The sequence below is a fragment of the Camelus bactrianus genome, chromosome 1 (genome assembly GCF_048773025.1).
Source record: "Camelus bactrianus isolate YW-2024 breed Bactrian camel chromosome 1, ASM4877302v1, whole genome shotgun sequence".
In the NCBI taxonomy this organism is placed as follows: Eukaryota; Metazoa; Chordata; class Mammalia; order Artiodactyla; family Camelidae; genus Camelus; species Camelus bactrianus.
In genome coordinates, this window is record NC_133539.1 from 117179716 (window position 1) to 117194491 (window position 14776).

General features: G+C 39.3%; 1 protein-coding gene across 1 annotated transcript in view; it reads right to left on the reverse strand.

Moving 5' to 3' along the window:
* Positions 1-14776, reverse strand: part of KCNH8 (potassium voltage-gated channel subfamily H member 8) — a 353104-nt gene that overhangs the window by 80404 nt on the left and 257924 nt on the right. Inside the window, exon 8 of the mRNA XM_010959592.3 lies at positions 1900-2097. Coding sequence (XP_010957894.1) covers positions 1900-2097 — 198 coding nt within the window. The remainder of the gene's footprint in view (positions 1-1899; positions 2098-14776) is intronic.

Below are 14776 nucleotides of genomic sequence, written 5' to 3' on the forward strand. Positions count from 1 at the left end.
ATGCTTGTCATTCTGCTAGGCTGAAAGATGGACCAGCAAGGAGAGCCGCAATTGTATAAGCCATAATACTGGGTATAAAGTAGCCACCAGGGGGTCTGGCACATAGCAGCTCTTCTGAAAATGAGAATTCCTGGCCTCTGCTCCCTGGGCTGTTACGGCACTATATCAGCCAAGAGCCTGTTCCCACTGCTGCAGTCCCAGCATACTAACTCCAGCAACTCTGCCACAAGCACTGCCTTTCCAAGAAATTCTCCCAATCCCTGGCCCCATTTCTCACTGCTTCTGAACTCCCTAACTGATCTGGCACTTAGCATTGACTGCCTGGTGTTGTTAAAACTCTCTCCACATATTTCAGCTTCTCTCTTCCAAACTGATCGTCAACTCCTCAAGGGAAAGTTTGGCTTTATGCTGCCCTGGTTTCATGGTAGGCTGGGTGACTCATGGCTGGAAGACCCACATGTTCATTTCACATCTATGCAAGGAAGCTGGTGGAAACCATCCTCTACAATAAGGGTCAAAACTCAAAGTGATGTCTGGGACGGAGGCCACTAAGAGAACATGATAAAACAAGCTTTTGAGGGAAGACGGTGGGGCAGAAAATACTAACAGAACTCTGTTTTAAGAATATTTGCTTGATCTGAGTAGATACCCATATCTCCATTTCACTTGGGTTCAAACCTTGCCTCTTTACTTACTGGTTATATGGCATTGAGAATGTCACTCTCTTTTCCCCAGCTTTAGATCTGTCATCTGAAAAATGTGGGTAATAATAGCACCAATCCTGTATCAGTTAGGAGGTTCAGAGAAGAGAAATTAAATATTTCAGCAGGGGGAGCTTGCCTTGGCCTTGGAGGGATGAAGGATCAAAAAGAGGTGAGATGACTATAATAACCGCAGGAAGCAGCTTCTGCCCTTGGAGCTGGATGAACAGAGGGAAGACGTGGGGTTATCGGAACCCCTGAGCCCAGGGGAGAAGCTGTGGGGAGCCACAAGAGCCAGAGCTCTGACTTTGGATGTGGGGGCCCTCCCGACAGAGGCAGGGATCTCTGAGGAGGCCCAGTGAGGCTGGTTCTGAAGGTAACCGAAGGGGCTGAAGTCAGGAACCACCTGCAGCTGTCTGCGGTGGCCACCACTGACCACACAGTGCGCAGGTCAGGGGCCGTAAGTTCCAGCCTCCCTCTGGCGCCCCTATTGGTAGAAGTAACTGATGTCAGTGGGCAAAGAAGGAGGAGATATGCAGAGTCCACACCCAGCATTACAAAGCAGAGGACAGAAGGTGGGTTTGAAGCTCAGAGATAATATATAATCACTTGTCTGTTCATTAAATGGGATAATAAATGGTTCCAAACCCACAGATTTGCCTTCAGAATTGCTTAAGGTATTGTACTGAAGCACTCAGCACAGACAATGGAACATAAAAGCTATTAATAAAGGTTAAATGTTTACCATTATTGTACTGGTGTTTGTTTTTGTCTTTATCTATCAAACATCCTTAATTGATTTTCTATGTTAGTATTAATAAGATTTGATAACCCTGACCTGTTTGGAGCTATAAAATGGCATTTCAAATGGATACTTGAGATTCAGACTCTCGTAACTCACCAACACTAAAGGTAAATAGCATGTTAGGAAAACAAAGTTCCCGCCCTTTCAAAATCGACCATCAGGTAAACAGTTATTTCCTCATCCGTCAGAATGTGGAATTCTCTGCCGTCACAGACATTCGCTGCTAATCTACATGGATATTAGAATGTTGGTCACAGATTTCCTCATTAGCACTTTTAGACGCTTCCAATGTAGACCGGTCTACCCGAATTGAGTTCTAAGACAAAGGGAAACAGAACAGCAACTGGCAGACATTTGCTCCTTCTCTTGGTCTACAGGAGGAAGACCCCTTACCCCCAATCAGCATGGTGCAGATGGAGAAGATCTTCTCCGCGTCTGTGTTAGCGGAGACATTCCCAAACCCAACGCTGGTCAGGCTGCTGAGCGTGAAGTACAGAGCGGCGATGTAGGCGCTTCGGATCGACGGGCCCCCCAAGGTATTGTTGCCATAGTACGGAGATTCCAGTCTCTTTCCCAACTCATGGAGCCAACCTGCAATGGAAGAATGAGCACGTAAGCCCCCCAAATAAAGGGATGTAAAGATGAGTGAACATTTAAGGATGCACAACGTTGCTCAGGAGAAAGAAGAAAGTTAAAAGGAAATTGAAGGCAAGGAATTAGATCCCATGACTCTAAAAGCAAAAGCATCACTTTTATGCAACTGTTTTCTTATCATACGCGCAGCAGAGAAATACGCTTTCAAGACCGGACTGGTAGTCAAAGCTGAACATGTTACCCTAAAGCAAGAAACTACCTGCAGAGCTAGAAACCGGGATTTCAGTAGCCATTAAGCTCATTTCTCAATTGGAATTTTAAGAAACAAAGGGGTTGGCAGGTATTTTCAACTCTACACGATGACAAACAGCAACCAAGACAAGAATCTAGACTTCAGACAGGTAAGAAGGGCTTTATTTCAATCCGGTACAACCTTTCCCTATTTCACTCACTTGCACTGGTATCAGTTGCTTTGTAGGTGTTAACTCACGGTTTCTTCAGGAAGCTTTCTCTGCGGCCTTATTCTGCTATTTGGGGGTGGTGGGGGGAAAAGCACAACTAAGAGGTACCTGTAACAGAACTGGATGCCCCCCTGCAACTGTTTCATCATCCTGGTGTATGTGTGTGTCAAAACGTATCAGATAAAATGTTTTAAATACACGCATTTTATTGTATGTCAATTATACTGTCATAAAGCTATAAAAACTATGCCAATAAAGAGGGGAAATAACAAGTATAATATAATAGGATGGAAACACAACCCAAAGGCCACTTTAAAATTGTTTATTGGAAATATTTTCCCTCTAAAATTTTGTATTTAAAAATTCTCTCTCTGTGTGTGTAACAAAACCTATGACAACGCAGCTCAACCCATAAGACTTTTGCTAAGGAATGTTGTTCACTGACCACTATTTTCTTGCTGAGTAAGTTATTTGGGGCGGGGGATAATTTGGTAATTATTTACTTTTAAAGGGGGTTTTGAACCCAGGGCTCTGTGCATGCTAAGCTATACCTTCCCCAGCCTGACCACTACTTTCTTATTAACACTTTACTTAATGGCTGTCCAAGAAGAGGGAAAGTTATTACCTTTTTAAAGTAGTAAAAGTGCTGTCATTATTAAAGTTACAGATTATGAAACTGCGCTAGATGATTAAAATGCAAATTTGAAACAACTGGGTTCCTTGAGGTCAAGAAGAAAGGCTGAGTGGCAAGTCCTGTGCCTTATTTATCCTGTCTCTAGAGAAGTGTTTCTCAACCATTAGCTCACCTCCGAAACACCCAAAGGCCTCGTTAGAGACAGCCAGGTCTGATCCCTGGAGCTTCTGGTACAGTGCACGGGAGGGCTGAGGGGTAAGGGCTGAGAACCCGCCTTTAAGAGAGGTTCCCACAGGATGCTCACACTACAGATTCAGGGCACCGCGCTTTGAAAAGTCACTGCTCCAGAACAAGGGGTCCTCAATGCTGGCGGCAGCTGGGAAGGCTTTTTTAAAAATACACTGCCCCAGGGCCACCTCCAGTACTGAATCAAAACTTCTGGTTCCGAGCTCAGGTACTGGTATTTTTAAAAAGTTCCCCAGTAGAATCTAATGCTAAGAGAGAGCTTAGAAGCACTATTCCGGAACTTAACAAAGCCCCTAACAATAGGAGGGTTTAATAAATGCTATCTTAAAAAATGAATGAATTAATGAACGTGTAAATGGTTCCTGCCCTCTGCGGTAGTATGAGATAATACGCCAACACTGGTGCAACACAGCACCACATGTGCGTTTATAAATTTGTACTAGATTTATGAACAAAGTGTAGTGAATGTATTTTTTGATGATAGAGAATCGTAACAGTGTGAAAGTTACACGCTAGGAAAGGTGATGCCACTAGTAAGCTATGCCCATTTATTCTGTTTGCAAAGGCTTTGTGAAGGGCTAAACTCCACATTCAAACACAGATTTCAATCTGGACTCTTCCATTACAGGCTGTGGGAATGACTAATTTCCTCTTCCCTTTTCTCATCAAAACTGGGATACTCTCTAACTGGTATGGTTGCAGTGGGATTAAATGAGATGTCACGTGAAGAAAATGCCAACTCTGTGACTGATTGGTTCAGTGGCTGATATCTCTTCTCTCTCACTTTCTTATGTTGCTTAAATTGGAACAAAGAAAAGTATAAAATTCAGAGTGAGGGAAAATATGAGATCGGGAGTGAATTATAATGGAAAAGGAAGGTGGCGACCAAGTGTATTCAATAGAACCCAGGGCTGGCATATGACAGAACTGAGAGAAACTAAGAAACTAAGAGAAATTTTCATCTAAGAGAAACAAAAGGGAGAAAATCCAGGGGATGGCAGTTCTTAAAACTTGGGACTTCCACACCCATTTGTGAATGTGAAGAAAGACATGCTCCTTTTCCCAGGACAAAGCATACATGGACACACACACACATACACACACACACACACACACACACACACACACACACACGATTTCAGGCACATTTTCAGCTGGTCCAAGGGCCCAGATTAAAGAGCTCTGCACTAGAGTTTTAAGTGAGGGAAAGGAGGAGGCGAGAAAGCATGATTTGGTAAAACCTGGTTTAATCCTGTATGGAAGAAGATTTAGAAATAAAGACAATTTATCTCAGATTAATTAAAGAGATACCACAAAAGCGAACTGGATGTGCATTTAAAAAAATACTACTGGCGTATTTATATGCACTGTAGGAAGAGAATCAAGACAGGTAAAATCAGGGAGCAAAGATGACAGCTGAACACATCATTATACGCAGGATGTTGACTTCTCTAGAGCAGTGCTCTTGTAAGCATTTGACCCGAGCCTTGTCAAGTGTGGTCAACCACAAGGAGTTGAGTAGCTGGTGGATGGGTAGTTCTCATGTGTCTTCCAAGTAGTGCTCTGAAAGGGATGTCATATTTCTGCTCAGAAAAGAAGTGACTAGAGAGAACTGTCTCTTTGTTCCATGTTGATCATTCCTGCTAATTATTGGGAAGTCTGAGCAGCTGAGAAATGTCATTTTGCCCAGAGAGTAAATATTGCATGACCTAATTTTTGTTTTAGTTGATGCCTAGAGGAATGAAACCACCACCACCACACACAATAAAGCCACTGCTCCCTCTCAGCTGGATCAGTTATACAATCAGGTCATGAAAAAAAAAAAATCTACTGATCTTGAAGTGTTCATTTACTTACAGAAACCAAAGTTTTCTCATAAAAAAATTAAAACCAAACAAACCTAGCTGATATATTTATTAACTGGAATAAAAGTGAAACATTAAAGAATTCCCCAAATCATATCAGTTTTCATTTAATTTGACTTCCTTAATCAAAGAAGATGAAAGTTTACGATAGGATACACAGGTTATATTAGATTACATTCTCACTCAATTCCTGCTCACTTACATTTGTGTGAAACTGTCTCAGAAGTGATTCGGGGAGCAAAACACAGACAAACAACAGAACTGCTTCTGTTGATATCTCTTTTCTGTCTAGCCAACTGTTCTGTCTACTTTCAGAAACATCTTGTTTTTTAAGAAGGGTTGCTACTAAACTGTGTTACAGCTGATGGAACAGAAGCAATAATGGTGAGAAAACCTGGTAACACGGAAAGGAGGTAACGCCCACAAACCCGGGGATTGGCTCTGTGGGCTAAATAAAACTTTTTCACAGAACAGCTTGTCTGCAAGGAGAGCACATGTTCTACTGTAACAAGACAACATGTCACTGGACTGTACAGAAGCAGCAATTTAACCAATTTGGAAGCCAGTCTTTTTTTAATCCAGAGAAACTCTTCTCTAAAGGAAGGGATGTCCTAGAACAGTCTGTCTGCTTCTGCTCAATTTTCTTTTACCTAAATAACATTTTGAAGGAAAAAACATACACAAAATAAAGTAGAATCTAAACATGTGAACACACTGCCATCTGATAAAAGCAAAAGATATCATAAAATAATCCTGTCATTGCCAAAATAGATTAGATGAATAAAATAGAATAGATTTGTGAAATAAATATCAATTTCAAAGATAGAATGACTCTTAATGACCACTCCCAGAAGAGTCTATAATTAAGCATGATAATTCAATCCATGTATTTTTCATTGCATACTTACCCTGGGCCCAGTATTTTGTTCAATTATATACTTTTAACTCTAAGCAGGAGTTTCTTGTTATTTTACTCTTTGGGTTTCTGCCAATAATATACTTACTTTTATTGTGCGTATGTGTGCATTCACAGTTTACACAGGTGTGACCTGCTTTGCACAACAGATGTGTTCCTGAGAAGTTTATATTAGAATTTGGTAAAATAACAGATATTTTAGCTTTAATGAAAGGAATAGAAGCATGTTACTTAAGGAAAGCCTATAGGAGGGTGTGGCCAAATGGCAGAGTAGGGTCACTTCCTCACATGGGCACACCCAAATTACAAATATTTACAGAGCAACTGTGATGAGAAAGACCAGAAGAGCTGCCAGAAAAGATCTTCTAAGACTAAAGATATAAAGAAGCAACCAGTGAGATGGGTAGGAAGGGTGGAGACAGGGTATATAGTCAAGACTTAGACCCACAGTGGGAAACCTACAAATGAGTGGGTAATTACAACTACAGAGGTTCCCCCAGGGAGTGAGGGCTCCCCAGCCTGGGGGTCCTGCATCGGGGAGATGAGCCCCCAGAACACCTGGCTTTGAAGGCTAGCATGGCTTACTTCAAGGCTGAGAGAAAGAGAAATTGTATTCTTAAAGGGTACACAGAAAAATCTCACACGCTGTGGTGCCCAGGGGAGAAGCGGTCATTTGAAAGGAGCCTGGGTCAGACCTACCTGCTGACCTTGGAGAGCATCCCAGAGAGATAAGAGGCAATGGAGCTCACCCTGAGGACACGGACATTGGTGGCAACATTTTGGGGAACTTATTGTACCATGTGGACATTGGTGCTGGCAAAGCACCATTTTGGAATCTTCCCTCTCGCTTATTAGTGTTGGGAACTGGCCCCAACCACCAGTCTGTCAGCACTAGTACTGAGACACCTCAGAGCAAGCAACTAACCTGGTTGGGACACAGTCCCACCCATCAGCAGGGTGGCTGTCTTAAGACCCCTTGAGCCTGCAGCAGCTCCAGGACATGGCCTCACCTACCATGGCCAACAGCCTCCACACAAGGCAGGGCCTTGCAACCAACCTAACCAGGGGCCAGCCACACCTACTGGATCACCCACAGTAGTCAGCCTCCAAGAAGAGAAGGACCCACACAGGGGCATCCCAAGAGCATACAGATCTCGTGGCCAGAGGGGAGTGTGCTTCTGGGATGCACAGGACATTTCTGCAAGAGGGCACTTCTCGAAGGTCAGGAAAACTAATCAATCCACCAAACACATAGGAAAAAAAAAAAACCCTAGCAGATCAGGCAAAATAAGGCAAAAGAATAACATGCTCCAAATGAAGGAACAAGATAAAACACCAGAAGAGCTAAGTGGAGAGAAGCAATCTACCTGATAAAGAGTTCAAGGTAATTATTGTAAAGGTGTTTAAAGAACTCAGGAGAAGATTAGATGGACAGAATGAGAAGTTAGAAATTTATAACAAAGAGTGAGAAAATATAAAGAAGAACCAAACAGATGAAGAATATCATAACTGAAATAAAAAATACTCTAGAAGGAATCAATAGCAGATTAAATGATACAGAGGAATGGATCAGTGAGCTGGAAGACAAAAGTAGTGAAAATCACTGAAGCAGAACAGAAAAAAGGAAAAAGAAAAAGAAATGAGGATACTTTAAGAGACATCTGGGACAACATCAAGGACACTAACATTTGAATTATAGGGGTCCCAGAAGGAGAAGAGAGTAAGAGGCAGAAAACATATTTGAAGTCATAACAGCTGAAAATTTCCCTAAATCACAAAAGGAAACAGAAATCCAGTTCCAGGAAGAATAGAGTCCCAAACAGGACCAACCCAAAGAGGACCATCCCAGGACACATTGCAATTAAGATGGCAAATAATAAAGATAAAGAGGGAATGTTAAAAGCAGCAAATAAAAAGCGACAGTTACATACAAGGGAACTCCCATGAGGCAAACAGCTGACTTTCCAACAGAAACTTCAGGCTAGAAGGGAGTGGCATGATATGTTTAACGTGATAAAAGGGGAAAATCTACAACCAAAAGTACTCTACCTGGCAAGGTTTTCATTCAGATTTGATGGAGAAATAAAGAGAGTTTTACAGACAAGCAAAAGCTAAAAGAATTCAGCACCACCAAACCAGCTTTACAAGAAATGTTAAAGGGACTGTAACAAGAGACAAAGAAGGACACTGCATATGATCAAGGAATCAATGCAAGAAGATATAACAATTGTAAATGTATGTGCATCCAACATAGGAGCACCTAAATATATAAAGCGTATATTAACAGACATAAAAGAAAAAATTGGCAGTAACACACTAACAGTAGAAGACTTTAAACATTCAACTTACATCAATGGATAGATCATTCAGACAGAAAATCAGTAAGAAAACATTGGCCTCAAATGACACATTAGATCAGATGCAATTAATATGTATATATAGAACATTCCATCTCAAATTAGCGGAATATGCATTCTTTTTATGTGCACATGGACCATTCTTCACAATAGATTACATGCTAGGCCAAAAAACAAGTCTCAGTAAATTTAAGAAAATTGAAACCATATCAAGCATCTTTTCTGACCAAAGAACTATGAAACTAAAAATCAACTTCAAGAAAAAATTGCAAAAAACATAAACACCTGGAGCCTATACAATATACTATTACACAATGGATCACTGCAGAAGTCAAAAAACACCTGGAGACAAATGAAAATGAAAACACAATAATCCAAGATCTATGGGATGCAGCAAAAACAGTTCTAAGAGGGAAATTTACAGTAATACAAGCCTATCTCAGGAACAAGAAAATCTCAGATAAACAATCTAATTTTACAACTATAGGAATAAGAAAAAAAAAACCCAAACAACAAAACCCAAAGTTAGAAGAAGAAAAGAAATAATAAAGATTAGAGCAGAAATAAATGAAATAAACACATAAAAACTGACAGAAAAGATAAATGAAAATAGGATTTGGTCTTTGAAAAGATTTAAAAAAATGGATAAACCTTTAGCTAGATGTACCAAGAAAAAATTACAGAGGGTCCAAATTAGAAATGAAAGAAGGGAAATTACAACTGACACCACAGAAATATGAATGATCGTAAGAGATTACTATGAACAATTACATACCAATAAAATGGACAACCTAGATGAAATGGACAAATACCTAGAAATGTACAATCTCCCAAGACTGAACTAGGAAGAAATAAAAAATATGAACAGATCAACTACAAGTAATGAAACTGAATCAGTAATTTAAAAACTCCCAACAAACAAAAGTCCAGGACCAGATGTCTTCACAGGTGAACTCTACCAAACCTTTAGAGAAGAGTATCCATCTATCTTTCTCAAGCTATTCCAAAAAAAAAAAAAAAAAAAACAAAAAAACTGCAGAAGAAGGAACACTTCTAAACCCACTCTACAATGCCAGCATTATCTTGATAACAAATTAGACAAAGATATCACACAAAAAAGAAAATTACAGGCCAATGTCACTGATGAACACAGATGCAAAATTCCTCAACGAAATATTAGCAAACAGAATTTAACAACGCATTATGAGGACCATACACCATGATCAAGTGGGATTTATTCCAGGGATGCAAGGATGATTTCATATCTGCAAATCAACCAATATGATACATCAGATTAACAAACTAAAGAAAAAATCATATGATCATCTCAATAGATGGAGAGAAAGCTTTTGACAAAAATCAACATCCATTTATGATAAAAATCTCTCAACAAAGTGGGTATAGGGAATATATCTCTACAGAATTAAGGCCATATATGACAAGCCCACAGCTAATGTCACACTCAATAGTGAAAAGCTGAAAGCATTTCTTCTAAGTTCAGGAACAAGACAAAGATGCCCACCCTTGCCACTTTTATTTAACATAGTATTGGAACTCCTAGCCACAGCAACCACACAAGAAAAAATTTAAAGGCATCCAAATTGGAGAGGAATAAGTAAAACTCTTTGTTTGCAGATGACATGATACTATACAGAGAAAGTCCTAAAGACACAACCAAAAAACTATTAGAACTAATAAATGAATTCAGTAAAGTTTCAGGATACAAAATTAATACACAGAAGTGTGTTGCACTTCTAAAGACTAACAACAAGCTATCAGAAATAGAAATCAAGAAAACAATCCCATCTGCAATTGCATCAAAAAGGATAAAATCCAAGGCATACATCTAAGGAAGTAAAAGAACTGTGTACAGAAAACTATGAGCTCCTGATTAAAGAAAATAAAAACAATGCAAACAGATGGAAAGACATATTGTGTTTATGGATTGGAAGAATTAACATTGTTAAAATGACCATTTTACCCAAAGCAATCTACAGAGTCAATGCAATCCCTACCAAAATACCAACGGCATATATTTTTTTTAACAGAACTAGAACAATTAATTCTAAAATTTATATGGAAACACAAAAGACCCTGAATAGCCAAAACCACCTTGAGAAAAAAGAGCAAAGCTGGGGGTATTATGCTCCCTGATTTCAAACTATATTTCAAAGCTATACTAATCAAAACAGTATGGTGCTGGCACACAAACAGACACATAGATCAATGGAACAGAATAGAGAGCCCAGAAATGAACCCACAGTTATGTGTACAACTAATCTATGCCAAAGGGGTCAAGAATATACAATGGGGAAAAGAGAGCCTCATCAATGAATAGTGTTGGGAAAACTGGACAACTACATTTAAAAGAGTCAAAGGACTACTTTTTCACATCACACATAAAAATGAATTCAAAATGGATTAAATGTAAGACCTGAAACCATAAGTCTCCTAAAAGGAAATATTGGCAGCAAGCTTTTTGACTTCAGCCTCAGTAATAGTTTTTTTGGGCCAATCTCCTCAGGCAAGGGAAACAAAAGAAAAAATAAACAAATGCGACTACATCAAACTAAAGAGATCTTGCAGAGTGAAGGAAACTGTCAACAAAATGAAAAGGCCACCTACTGAATGGGAGAAGATACTTGCAAATGATATGTCTGAGAAGTGGTTAATATTCAAAATATACAAAGAACTCATATGACTCAACATCAAAAAAAAAAAAAAAAAACCAAATTAAAAAACAGGCAGAAGATGTCAATAGCTATTTCTTAAAAAAAGACATACAGATGGCCAAAAGGCACATAAAACAGTGCTCAGTGCCATTAATCATCAGGAAAATGCAAATCAAAACCACAGTGGGATATCACTTCACACCTGTCACAATAGCTGTCATAGAGAAGACAAGAAACAAGAAGTGTTGGTGAGGATGTGGACAGAAGGGAACCCTTGTGGTGGTAATGTAAATTGGTGCAGCCACTATGGAACACAGTATGGAGGTTCCTCAAAAAATTAAAAATAGAACTAGCATATGATCCAGCAATTCCACCCTGGCTATTTATCTGAAGAAAACAAAAAAAATAATTCAAAAAGATACATGTACTCCAATGCTCATAGCAGCATAATTATTAACTAGAACCAAGATATGGAAACAACCTAAGTGCCCATTAATAGGTGAATGGATAAGGAATATGCAGTGTCGAAGTATTACTCAGCCATAAAAAATGAACTTTTGCCACATGTGACAAACTTGATGAACTCAGAGGGTATTATGCTAAGTGAAGTAAGTCAGTAAAACAAAAACATATACTATATGATTTCACTTATAAGTGGAATCTAAAAATTGAGACAAATCAATAAACATACCAAAACAGAAACAGAGTTATATATGCAGAGAACAGGTGGTTGCCAGAGGGAAGAGAGGTGAGGGGAAGAAATATGTGAGGGAGATTAAGCACAAACTTCCCACTGCAAAATAAATGAGTCACAGGTATGAAATGTACAGTGTGGGGAATACAGTCAGTAACTGTATAATATCTTGTATGGGGACAGACCGTAACTAGCCTTATTATAGAGATCATTTTGAAATGTATAGAAATATTGAATGAGTATGTTGTGTAACAGGAACTAAGTGTTGTAGGTCAATTATACTTCTAAAACATACAAACTCATAGGAAGAGATCAGATTTGTGGTTACCAGAGGCAGGGTAGGTGGAATTGGTACAGGCAATCAAAAGTTACAAACTTCCAGTTATAAGGTAAGTAAGTCCTAGGGATGTAAGGTACAACATGACAGACATAATTAACACTGCGGTATGTTAGATATGAAAGTTGTTAAGAGAATAAATCCTAGTGTTTCCATTACAAGGAAAAAATCTTTTTCTATTTCTTTGACTTCATATCTATTTGAGATGATGGATGATCACTAAACTTACTGTGAGAGTCATTTCAGAATGCACATAAGTCAGATCATTATGGTACTGTATATCCTAAACTTATACAGTGCTATATGTCAATTATATTTCAATAAAACTGGAAGAAAAAAGGAAGCCCCATGGTGAATGTCTTTGATGTCAGAAAATACTTCAGTAATATGAAAAACCATCCAGGAAAATATAAGCTTATGAAATCAGACTTAGATGTGTGTATAAAGATGAGTTTATGTGGACAGAGAGAAGAGAGAAAGGATTAAAGGATGCATAATTACAGCAATAATTCCAAATGGTGTTTTAAATTGGTGTGGAGGAATCATGCTGTAACAGGGTTTAGCTAGGCAAGAATGCAGCCACAGTTAACACTTATTGAGTGCTTCTTGTGTTCCAGGCACACTATTAGGGCGGCACATCTTCCATCTCATTTATATGTAATAATCCTATAGAATAGGTCAATTATCCATATTTTGATTTATTATTTTATTAATCATTACAAAAGCTTAGAAATTATCATCACCATTAAAAGAATTTTGGAAGGAGGAGGTCATTAAGTCCATTTAATTGTTTATTATCATTTTTTTTTAAATGGAGGTACTGGGGATTAAACCCAGGACCTCGTGCATGCTAAGCACGCGCTCTACCATTTGAGCTATACCCCCCCACTCCCATTTTTAAAGATGAGAAAACCAAGGCTCAGAGAGATTAAATAACTTGTTCAAAATGGCAGAGTCAGGATTTCAATCCAGATCCATGTGGTGTTAAAAGCCCAGGTTCCTGTCTGCTGTGCCGCAGTGCTCACACGCTGTGTGTAGAGCCCCAGGGCACTGGTGTTGCAGCATGGCCAGGTGCCTTTATAAGCAAGTTACCATTTTTATTATGGTATGCATACATAGTGGAGAAAGAAACAGTCTTGGTTAAGGCTCCCCAGAAGCAGAGAAGCCTTTAAGGATATGTACATTTTTTGTGTTGGGTCCAGCAAATATCTTTAGGAGACAGTGAGGAAGAGACCCAGAGAAAGGGAGGCACAATGAAGTAGCAGGCCTTCAGGAAAGTTACCATGACAGGCAGTTGGGGCTTAATCCCACTGGGAACCTCAGGGTAGAACACACACCCTGGTTAGAGCAGGGCACGATGTGCACCATCCATCATCAGCCGTCCATCAGCCGCCGCTGATTGACGACTGCCCCTAGGGAGAACTAATCCCCCACAATGCCAAGCCTGCAAGCAGAAGAGCCTTCCACAGAGGTGGGTCAATTCCTCAGGCAAACAGATCAGACCCCAAGGATGAGAATCAGACAGATTCAGGGGACGGGACGAAATACCAACAACATTTGCGACAGCAGCCAGCATTTACTCAATGCCAAGTGTATCTCGCTAGGCTTTTTCATATAACATTATTTCATCCAATGCTATGTGAGCTCTGCTTTTTAATTTTTTTAATTTTTATTATTTGGGGGGGGTAGGAGGAGGTAATTAGGCTTATTTATTTATTTTATTTTACTTTTAATAGAGGTACTGGGGATTGAACCCAGGATCTCATATACATGTGCTAGGCAGGCACTCTACCACTGAGCTATACCCTCCCGGCTCTGCATTTTTGTTTTTAAACTGATAGAGCCCCAACAAAGAAGCTGAGCAATTTTCTCTCTTCTTTTAGGAACTGTTAGAATTGAGAGACAAATCCATACTGACTTAAGCATCCATGATCTTTTCTTTTCTTTCCTTTTTTTCATGACCTTTCTGCTGTATGACACGGCTTCTAAAGAGGTAATCGTTTAAAGTTACCATTTAATTGTGCTTATTGACACCATTACTAGCTAAGCTTACATTTCCAACGCCCATTTTTGCTTAGTGTGGGGGAATGTGTCCCAAAACAAAATAAATTAAAAGACAAATCATATTAGAGAAAACAAAAGAAAAACCCAAACATAATTCGCAGTGTAGACACGGGATAATGTGGTGCTTAGGACCTGAAGAGTACTTGAAAAGTGAACAAGGTCCTACTGTCTAGCACAGGGAACTATATTCAATATCTTGTAATAACCTATAATGAAAAAGAATGCATATATGTTTAACCGAATCACTATGGTGTACACCAGGAACTAACACAACATTGTAAATCAACTCTAATTAAAAAAAAATGAAAGTGATCAAGAAGTTTCTAACATAATTTTCAAGCACAGAAAATACTATATTTAACATTTGCTTCCCCTCCCTCCATATGTAACTCCCAGTTTGAACAGGAACTCCATTATTTGGCATTTCCAC